This window comes from Rhinolophus sinicus, chromosome 10, assembly GCF_057876585.1.
Source record: "Rhinolophus sinicus isolate RSI-liver-muscle chromosome 10, RSI-T2T, whole genome shotgun sequence".
Taxonomy (NCBI): Eukaryota; Metazoa; Chordata; class Mammalia; order Chiroptera; family Rhinolophidae; genus Rhinolophus; species Rhinolophus sinicus.
In genome coordinates, this window is record NC_142510.1 from 15625368 (window position 1) to 15636378 (window position 11011).

The 11011-nt window shown below is 62.5% G+C and overlaps 1 protein-coding gene across 4 annotated transcripts in view; it reads right to left on the reverse strand.

Moving 5' to 3' along the window:
* Positions 1–10782, reverse strand: part of CACNA1H (calcium voltage-gated channel subunit alpha1 H) — a 64376-nt gene extending 53594 nt beyond the window's left edge. For 2 of the 4 annotated variants that reach the window (XM_019756243.3, XM_019756242.3), the window contains exon 1: positions 9874–10782. In XM_019756243.3, coding sequence (XP_019611802.3) covers positions 9874–10172 — 299 coding nt within the window. In that variant the 5' untranslated portion in view covers positions 10173–10782. The remainder of the gene's footprint in view (positions 1–9873) is intronic. The other 2 variants (XM_074322608.2, XM_074322607.2) reach the window with 2 other exon arrangements.
* Between the last annotated feature and the right edge of the window lie 229 nt (positions 10783–11011).

The following is an 11011-nucleotide window of genomic DNA, read 5'->3' on the forward strand; positions in this document are numbered from 1 at the left end:
CTGGGGCCCACCTAACACCTGCCCACCCACCTGGCCACAGCCACCCCCAGCAGCCTGGGAGCACCCCACACTCTGCTCAGACACACACCCCGGCACCAGTGGATGATTCCCCAGAGAGCAGCAGGTGGTCTCGGCAATGGCAGGGTCTCGTCCATCTGCATGTCCCGTGCCCTCACCACACAGCCAAGCACGGCCCCACAGCCCTAAACAAGGGGCCCAGGAAGCCCACGGTCACCAGGCAGGAGCCTCATGGCTTTGACACCCCAGACCCTCCCTAGCTGGGCTGGGGCCACAGGGACTCCACAGAGAGCCTGGGCTTGAGCAAGCGCACTCTCGTCACCCAACGAAGTCCAGGCTGGGCTCTGGGGTGAGGGGTCCTTGGAGGGAGCCCAGCTCTGGACTCAAGCCTCTCTTCTCCAGCCACCTGTGGGCAGTGCCTCCTTATGGCTGCTCAGAAAAGGACGCGGCAGCAGCTGGAACCTACTGCACCCCGCAGGAAGCCCTCCGCTTGGCCCAGGGTCTCAGGACAGAGCCAGGCAGGGCTGGAAGCGAGGCTCCCTCTGCGCAGTCACACCCAAACTGTACCCCCCGAGGCAGGAGGAAAGCCCCCAATGTCACAGGGGGAACACTTGCTGAGTGAGCGTCCCAGACTCTGAGAAGTCTCCAGGGGCTCCGTCCTGGCGGACAAGGTCAGTTCCACGGAAAGGTGTCCAAAGATCCGTCATGGACGGACACCAATGGACATCTCAGGGAAGTCCCCGGGGTGGGTGGGGCAGGGATAGCACTGGGCCCCACCTGGCCAAACCCCCAAGCACCCAGAGGACGCGAGCAAACACACCGCTCAGGGTCTGGTGAGGGCTCTCCTCTGAGGCTCAGAATGGCTGAGTCTGGGTTGGCTTCCCCTGGTCAGGTGGCTCGGCTCCTTGTCGGAGAGCCTGACCTACAGGCTGACAGTGATTTACCGACAGGCCTGCCTCCCATTAATACAACATGCCCAGCACAGGGCATGCTCGAGGTGTGCCGGCTGGGCAAGGGGCCACTGGAACAAAGCACCCCAGAAGGGGGCTTCAGTCACAGGAGTCCTCGCACTGCCTGGAGGCCAGAGGGCTGAGCTCAGGGTGTCATAGGATGGTTCCTTCTGGGGGGAGCAGAGCGAAAGTCTGTTCCAGGCCTCGCCCAGCTCTGGTGCCTGCAGGAAACCCTTGGTGTCCCTGGACTGGTGGACACCTCGCCCCAACATCTGCCCCCATCTTCACGTGGCTCCTCCTCTGTGTCTCCATCTCCTCCTCTTATGGAGACACCCGCCATCAGATTCAGGGTCCCATTTCCCCATAAAGTCACATTCAGAGGTTCCAGGGGACATCACTCAAGCCAGTACACTGGCCTACACGTGCCAGCCTGTGTGAATGACGCTCACACTCCCACAGCCACACCCTGGACACTGCACTCCGGCCCCGAGCAGGGTATCCCTGCCACTCTGTCCACTTGCCTGTCCCTGACCGATCCTGGCACCGCTAACCAGCCTGGCTGTTCTGCCCAGGCCCTGCAGTGATGCCCCCAACATTGGGTGGGGATTCCACCTCTCTGCCAAGCCTCAACGCTGCCACTCCTTACGTTTCCGTTTCTGTCCCCTCTGTTAGCTCTCTGGGGCTGGCCCAAGGCTGGGCAGCTGAGCCACAGCTGGCCTCAGGCCTCCAGGGGTACCTGGAAGGCAAGAGGGGTTCAGAGGTCACCCCAGAGGCACAAAGTGGGAGGCCCAGGACACGGCCTCAGGCCTGGCACAAGGACGCCCCATCCCCCGCTCACACCTGAGAACAAGAAGGGGGCTCGCTCCTAGGGCACTCCCCATTCCCCGAATGCCCAAGGAAGCTTGTCGGCAGCTGGAGGCGGCTGAGAAAGCTCCTCCTCAGATGTTCTTCCAAGGGGCAAGCAGGCGCTCAGCCCTTGGTCCAGCAGGTGATCACAGCTACCCACCTCCCCAAGCGAGACCCTGTGCCACTGCTCTGTGCAGGGTGGTGAGTGGGGATGGGGCACCCGGCTGCCATCCAACTGTCCATGGATAACCACAACTAGAGGTCTCGAGGGGCACAGGCCTATTCAGATCAGAAAACCGATGCCTAGGACATGACCTTGTCCACCACAGCCTGGCGGCTTTGGGGTGCGGACCTTGGCAGTGAGGCCCTAGCTTCCAACAGCCCCGCAGGGCCCGGGGCAGGAGGGGCACCCCCAGGCTCAGAGCCCATCCACCTTGCTTCCTGGGACCTCAGGGACACACATTCTGTCCAAAGGCTCTGCCACCTTCTAGAAAAATTACCCCCGCCTCTTCCTCTCTCCGTTAATGGGTCAGATATCTACGCCCTCTGTGAAGGCTGGGGGACCCACGGGGAGGCCTGGGCACTCTTAAAGCTGAGGCCAGAGCCAGGGGTCTGCGTCCCTGTCGGGCCCTCAGAGTCTCTGCTGTGTGGCCCTGTCACCAGCCAGCCATGGACTGACCCAGAGAGAATCCCACCCTAAGTGATGGAGGAGGATGGTCAGACGTGATGAGGGCGAAACCACTCAGGTTGCAGGAGGGAGCTGCTAGCCCCTCCTCCTGCGGCCAGGGAGACCCCAGGAATCCCAAAAGGCCCCAGCCCTGGCCTCCCTGAGGGGGATCACTGACTCCTGGAGCCTCTGACTTCAGATCACGTGCCCTGAGGAGGCGTAGGGGTGCCCCACAGCAGTCTTCAGAGCAGTGAGGGGCCTAGAGAAAACCACCTCCTGCCAGGGGCTCTCCCAGGTGCAGAAAGGTAGAAGGCGGGGAGGAAGAAGAAGAGAGAGAAAGGACTAGAACCAAGGGGGGAGGCGGAGAGGCTGGGGATCCCAGCCGGAGGCCACAGCAGCCCAGAAAGGGCTGAGCCCCGCCCCTTCCCAGGCGACCTCACCTGGGGGCCAGCCTGGGGTGGGGGTGGGGGCGCTGGCAGAGCCCAGAACAGGAGGAGGACATTGTGACCGAGCAGGCCAGCTGCTGCTTGCCAAGTGCATCTCTGCACCAGTGCCCGGGCAGGGCTCTGCCCAACTCCAGGCGGGGGTGGGAGCTGTGCCCACCCAGGAGAACCGCCTGGAGCTGTGTCCCCCCACAGCAGGCCAGCCCCTCCCTGCACTGCCAGCTAGCTATCCCTGCAGGGCCACCACCCCCAACATCAGGGCCTCGGCCCCGCCCACCTCTGTTCCACCCCAGGAGGGCTTCGGTCGCTGTCAGTTCCCTATCTTACACCAGGTAGGGCTTCAGGCTGGTTTCACCCTGGGAAGCCCCTAACTTTCAGGAGCCTGGGGAGATGGGGTTCCAGGGTCCCTTCTCTGCCAGCCCTGCCCCCAACTTTGCAACAAGAGGCTGTGGTGGAGGCCGGGGTGGGGGGCTGCTCTGGGACTCGGCCTTGGCCCTTTTCAGCATCACACGAAAGAAGAGGGTGCTCCTGGTACCGCGGAAACCCCTCCCGCATCCAACAAAGGTGCTGGGGCAGAGGCAGCTACTCAAGGCAAGAGGCTTCCTGCTCCCCCTTGATCCTGGGGAGCTAGCGAACCTACCCCGAGCTCTAAATGAGCACATTCATCAACTGTCCCCACTACGCAGAACTCCAGGCTGACAGTACCACCAACACCTGGCTCCCCCCTGCAACAGGGGGACAAGCGCCCTGGGCACGGGGACACCGGTGTTCACTAGCCAGCCTGCCCGCCGGGCCACGTGGAGCAGCACACCCTCGCCTCCCCCGAAGGCGTGTGTCTGTTCAGCGGGGGCCCCTTTTGAGCAAAACCGCGAGCTGCTACTCCCTTTGTGAAGGCAGCGCAGCAAAGGTCCCCATCTGTCATCCGCAGCACGCACAGAGCTCTAGGGCTGGTGCCGGAACCCTCTGCCAACTAACTCACAAGGGCCAGGCTGCTTTCCTCCACGCCCCCCCTCATCTCTGACTGGGGCTCTAGGCCCTAAATCACACCGTGTGCTGATGGCCTGACTTCCCTCGTCGTCTGCCCAGGACAGGCGCCCGAGTTTAATTGCCCGCCTGGAAATTCAACCGAAGCCCACGTGACTTACAGTTGTTCCCAGTTGTACCAAAATTAACCGGGGAGGTGAGGAGAGAGAGTAATTGGGCTTTTGCGCCACTCAGTTAAATACCCACTTGCAAGAGGGAGAAAGAAAGAAAACATTCCTAACTTGGTCTCAAGGGATGCCATACCCCTACCTTCCAGGGTGGGCAGAGGGGCAGGGCAGGGCGCACACGTGTGACACCCAGTAAATAACAGTGACATATTTCCTGCCTGACCTTGACTGCGCAGAGCTGCTGCCTGGAGGCATCCCTGGAACAGTGGACGGGCTGGCCCATCCCCCGCAATCAATCCTTCACATCCTGACCCAGGAATAGGAGTCTGGCCAGCAGCTGAGGGGTAGGGACGGGGGCAGCTGTCCTACCCACTTCAATGGGGGAAGCACCACGGACCACCTGAGGGAAATTTAGATGATCCAAAGGTGATGGCCCCGGGGCCAAGAGCTTCCTTTGAGGAGCTGGCGACAGCCATATCCTCACCTAAGGCCTCAAAGGTGTGGGGGTGGGAAAAGCACCAGCACCTTCCCACCTCCCAGTGTCTGCTGCTGCAGGGCTCTCCACTCGCTCTTGCACCCCCAGACCCTGGTCCCAGTACTGCTCCTCCTTAAGGAAACAGCCCCAACCCCAGCTGGAGGCAGAACCGCTCCTCGGGCCCCCAGGCTAGCCCATTACCCACCTGCCATGCTCACAGGCCTTTCCTGGCCTCTCTCCCCTCGCCTGCAGCTTGCAGCACACGCCCCACCCCCAGCTGCATTCCACCTGCCTCAGGACCTTTGCACGTACCATTCCTCTGCCTGAACACTCCTGCTCCAGGTGTACTCCCCATGTCTCCCCCACTCCAGGTCGTGTGACCATCAAGTTCTTGGACTCTCCCTGGCTCCCAGCGTCCATCTAACCCACGCTACCCTCCCAAGGGCCCTCACCGAGATCATGCCAGCCTCACTCCACTGCAGAATGGCAAACAGCTGGACACCCTGGGCACACAGCAGGAGCTCACAGAGGCCTGATGCTTACGAATACTAGTAGGGGAGCCCATGGTGGGCCTGGAGTGGAAACCAGCACAGAGCTCAGGCTGGTAGAGGTTTGCTGAGTGAAACCGTCTTGCCGAGTGTGTTCTCTGCACCACTCCTCCGAGTCCCCTCAAAACACCGCCACCCCCCGCACACACACAGTCTCCCCAGGGCCCAGCTGCGTGGCAGATGTGGGAGCAGGGGCCACACTTGGCCTCACCACACACACATGGCACTTGATCAGCACTTCCCGGTCTCCACCACCAGTAAGCTCAAGGGACACCAAACGCTTGCCCGGCTTTCCAGCCCTGTGGGTGGGGATACGGACATGGCCAGAGATGTAGGCCACTGTGCAGAGAATGGGGGATCCTTCCTGGGCAGTCCCAAGGCACTGCAAGTGACAGGGACACAACACAGCCAGGGCCATCTCAGGCAGGCAGACCCCCGCTCACGCTAACTCCCCCTTCCACACCCTGCCCACCCCAAGGGCCAGACACAAATCTGAACCTCTGACCAGGGCAAGGTAATCAACAATCACGCTTTTTTGCCCTCGCGTCGGAAGCAAACCCTTTCGAGACCCCGTGAGAGCCTTCCTATTTCTTCTCCTGCACCAGCTCTGACCCATCCACACGGCCCAGGCCAACCTCACCTCCTCCAGGAGCAGCCCCATGACGCTCCACGGAACCCAGGAGACGGATGCATCACATAGCCCTGTTCTCACTCAGGCTTGTGTCCTGGGGTCCCTCCACCAGCCCCTCCAGGAGCGGCCACCCAGGAGCGGGGCTCCCACCATCCACCCCCTGCAAGCGCTGAGAAATCTCCCCACGGTCACCCTCCCCATCTCTCAAGGGAAATGCCCCTCTCCTCAAAGACCCCACCATGGCACCCGTCTTACTGCCACCTCCTGCCGACACAAGCCCTGGAGTCCAAGAACACACCCATGCCCGCCAGGCACACAGCGCTCTGCACAAACCACATGAGCCCTCAGTGTGAGGGGAACAGTGGGAGCCTCAGAAGCACAAGGACAGACGCCCTGTAACGCCTTCCTTCTCAGAGGGAGACAGGGCAGTGCTGTGAGCGTCCTCGCGGAGCCCAGGCCTTCCGAATCCCACCCTTCTACTAAGGCCAACATGGCCTTTCCATCTGCAGCCCCAGGCCACCCAGTGCCTGCCTGTGAGCACCCCAAAGGGCAGCCCGGGGCCTCCGAGTCCAGGGAAACAGACACACCTGGGCGCCAGGATGAGGGGCCCGGGGCCAGGAATGAGGCAAGCGCTGGGGTAAAGAGGGAGCCTGGAATATATGAGGGAAACCCTGTGGCTACAGCAAAAGTGCTTGGGGGTCAAAGCCATGAGTTCAGGAAGGTGAGACCCTGGGACCTTCCTGCTCACGTCAGCTCTGTGGGGGCAGAGGGACCTGAGGATGCAGGGAGGCAGGTGAGGCCAGCCTGGGGCCTGCCCTTTTCCAGATCACAGCCCCCCCATGTCCTCACTGGGACGCCCACGCCCGCTGGGAGCCCTGGGCACTGGCAGCAACCACCGAGAGATGTGACAGCTCAGAGCATCGGCTCTTACAAGACGCCGTTAAGGACTTGGAATCGTCCAGCCTCACCTTCCTGGCGGACAGAGCCCTGACAAACACGTGGACTCGAGAGTGTCACTGAGCTCACCCAGCTCTGCCCTCTGCAGCCGCATGACCTTGGCCGGCCCTTTGCCTTCTCCAAGCTCTAAGCCAAGGGGTATTGGGTGCCCAGCCCCTGGGAGACACCTCCTGGAGGCGCTCACCATCCCTGAGCCCCTAAGTGCCCCTTCGGACACCTTCTAGTCCCTAAACACCATGGTCGGGCTAAAGCCAGTCTCCCTCGCTCACAGGGGGACCTCAGCAGGGCCCCCTTCCCAGCTGCCAGCATCAATGGGGGACTGTGCCCAGCCTGAGTGCTGGGACGCAGCAGCTGCGATGCAAGCAAGCGCCTAGTCAGGAACCCCAGGGGAGCCCGGGCAGAACATAACCCAGCCAAGAGGGTTACAACACAGATCCCACCCACCTTCTGCTATAAATAAACCAGTGTAGGAGACATAGCACTCGCCCCAAAACTTCCAGCACAATTATATTTTCAAACAGCACAGTAAATCAATAAAGGTAGAGGGACTATCTTCAGAAACTCCTTCACCTTGGATCAGTGTCTCCCCGAAGGTAAAAACAGAACATGCAAAACAGAACATGCATGTTCACGTGTGTGGGGAGCGATCCACTCGGGATCGGGAAAGGTGCAGGGCTTAATGAAGGTCCCTTCCCGCGTTTCAACTGCCCATGGCATCCCAGCTGGGGGACACTGGCTGGGACTCTGCCAGCCTCCTGGGAGCGACGTGTTGCTTTACGCAGTGTAGGTTCCCAGGCAAACCCATTATCCTATTTCCAGCTCCAGCTCCGAGTTGACCCTCTGCAGCAGAGGACGCTCCAGGGAAGGTTGGCGAGTGCCCTGATGTGACAGCTACCTCCAGGGAGGGAGACTGAAACACCCTGCAGAGAAAGGACACTCCACCGCCACTGGAAAACCCAGCCACAGGGACATCCCTGTATACCCTGCCTCACACAAGAGCCCCCCCCACCCCCCGTTCCCCGCAGACTCCCAGGAATCTGAAACCTGTGATGCCCATGGGCTTCCCCAAGGGAGCTGATCCCCACCTGTCTGGGCACACCAGCTTATTTTAGGTTCTCCCTGTGGTCAATGCACACCCCGAGCCCAGGCCAGGCATCTGCTGGAGATCAACAGCCGTCCCCACATGGGCAGGGTCCTGATGAGCCCACCCTACCCAACAGATGTAGGGTTTCCACAGAAACTCGAGAAAAACTATCCTAGGATCTGAGCTCCTCAATCCCCTGCCAGTCAGAGGGAATGGTTCTCATCTCTAGGTGACAGAGCCATCCCCTTCCTTGGGTCACACAAGAGTCCAGGGAGACGAACACAGGCAAGTGGCCCTACCAGTCCCACCCCTCTCCTCCACGCCCTCGGGGCCTCACGGGGCCTTGGTGAGGCGACTCCCCTGCACCCCCCCACCTCTTCTCCACTGAGAAACACAAACAAGCCTGTTAGACGTCCCTGGACGCAGCCCCACCTAGAATACCCAGAACACCAGAATCAGGCTCAATGACTCCCTCAGCCTCGAGGGGACAGAGCAGCCAGACCCAAGGGCTGTCAGGAAAGACAAAGTGCAGGCCCCACTGGGCTCTTTCCCTATCTGGTCTCTGTGCTTGGAAGTGACTGACACGCAAGGAAGGTTGGCCTCCTGTCTCATCTGTCCCAAGGCCTTCCGGCACCCCGGACGTCACCCACCACCATACCCAGCCACACCACCTTCCCGCCAAAATGAGATTCTGGAGAGAACGCCAGGCTGGATTCTAGAGAGAGGACACACCTACAGTCACCCTGCAAGGTCTGGCTGGCTGCTGCTAGGAGGCCCAAGCCCCACCCAAGGACTGAAAGGACAAAGGCAGGCACTGAAGCTTGCTGCCATGCCCTGGGCCCACCATCCTGGACCACCACCACCTTCTCACAACCAGAAAGCGATTCTGACTCAGGCCCTGTTTGGACTTGAGAAAAGAAAAACACGGGTTTTATTACTTTTTTTTCCACCGACTCCTCTTTTGTATTTAATATTTATACAGTTAAACACACAAGGTAGGGAAAATATATACAACATTGCTCATTTCACCTCTGTCTGTCTCCTCAACTCTGACATGGAAAGTTTATGATCAGGGTCCCGCCTGTCAAACCTCCTCTCCTCAGCCGCCCCCTCTTACCTAACTGCCTATCCAGGACATCGAGTCCCCCCAGGTCCAAGCACAGGCAGACTCAGCACCCACAGCCTGGCCACCTGGCAACCAGTTCCCACGGCAGACTAGTGGGGAGAACCAGCCATGAGCCAGGGTGAACCGCAGCTGACAGCACCCAAAGGCCACCTGCTGGGGGGCAGCAGCCTCGCTGTCTGCATCCCAGAAATGCCTCCTGGCCAGACCCAGCTCTGATCTGGAACCTTCTCTGAAAGTCTGTGCCACTCTGGCCAGGAACAAAAAAGGTGGTCTCTTCCTCTCCAGCCAGAGAAAGCACCCGGAGAAGGGGCTCCAGGGTGCAGAGCCAGCTGCCTCCCTGCCCCCCAACCCCAGCTGCGCATGACTTAAATCTGTCAGAGCATCGAGTTCAGCCTGGAAAGGCGAGTTCAGCCTGGAAAGGCGAGTTCACAACCAACGTCACTACCTCTCTCCGTGAAACGTGGAAAAGGACTGGCGAACGCGCACCGCTTCTCGGCCCCCACGGGTCTCCTGCGGCGCTCGGAAGCGCAAGGCACAGGTGGAAAACTTTGCTCCCCTTACTCTAGTTCCTTCCAGCCGCCCCCTCCCCAGCGAGGGTCCTTCCTCAGAGCAGACATTCTGTAAGCCTAGGAATAATTCAGCTGATTTCAACCGACGGGTGTGCAGGGTGTGACCACTTCCCTCCCTGACAACCCCTCTCCCCTCCAAGCCCGCGGTGGCCTTGCCGCTACTCTTTCACCCTCTCCCGGCACGAGCTGGCTCTGGACCCGGGATACCCCATTCGGGTTGGGAGAGACGCCCGGCTGTCCCCGAAAGCGCGGGCCCCCTCTTGGAAAACCGCTACCATTGCTCCCCTGCCCTGCGCCCCCTGCCCCAGCTCACACGGCCCGAGCCAGGTCCAAGCCCCGGTGCGCGAGGGCGCACGCTGAGAGTCCCGCGCCCCATACCCCCGCACCCCGGCGGCCCAGGAAGGATATGGGTTACAGACCAGCCAAAGACACCAGCTGCGCGGCCGCGTGGTCTGCCCAAGGCAGAAAAAGACAGTGGCCGCCAGCGCCGGGTACGGGATGGGCTGCTCCTCGTCGGCGCCCAGCTCTGCGCTGCGCTCAGCTGCCGGGCTCTCCGGGGGCGACGCGTCGGGCTCCGACCCACGCTCGGTCTCTCGCCCCGGCTCCCCAGGGCTCGCGGGGGACGCCCCCGCCACCACCGCAGGGCCCGGGTCAGGCGCGCCCAGGGGCACTCGGACCTCGCCAGCCGCCAGCGTGCCCTCGGTCATGGTGGCGGTGGGCAGCACCTGCGGGGGACAGGCGGTGACCGGGCCCCAGGAACGACAGCCTCGCCTGCCTCTGGCGGAGCGGAGCTGCGGGAACAGCCGCGGCCGCCGGGATGTCTTTGTCTTTTCTTATTAGAGACAAATGCGCCCCCCGCCCCCGTCCGCCCCCTCCCTCCTGCGAGAGCTAAGCGGCCCCTCCCCCACCGCCGGGCCGGAGCGGGTGCCTAAGGGGCTCCTCGCCGGCTGTACTCAACTTGAGAGGGTCCCGGCGCGCAGTGGAGCGCGCGTCCTCGCTGCGTCTCACCTCGCTCCCGCGGCCGGCGGCGTACCCGCGGGCATTGCCCGGGCGGCGCGGTCACCGCGGACCTGGCACGGCGTTCGGCCCCGACTAGAACGCCGCCGCCCCCGGCCCGCGCCCCCGGCCCGCCGGCTCCGGCCGCGGCGCCGGTTCCCGCTACGGTTCCGGCTAACCCAGCGACGGCGGCGGCCCCGGAGCGGAGAGTACCGCTGGGCAGACGCGCGCGGGCCAGGGGTACGGTGGGCGCGGGGCGCGGGCCGCGGCGAGAAAGCCCGGAGCGTAACCGCGCTCAGCGCAAGGAAACTTCGGAGTGAGCCGAGGGAGGGATGGGGGCGGGAGGGGCGGGGCCAGCGGGGGGGCGGGGCCGGGCGGCGGCGGGCGGGGGCGCCTCTCCCCCCAGGGCGGGGGGCGCCCCCTCCCCCCTGGAGGCGGAAGGGCGCCAGGAGGGGCCGCACCCGCCCTGAGGCGCGCTCGCGAGCGACCCCACCCCCATCGCGGAGGGCACCCCGCCCCCCTAGGGCCCAGGAGGGTGGAGTTGGACCCC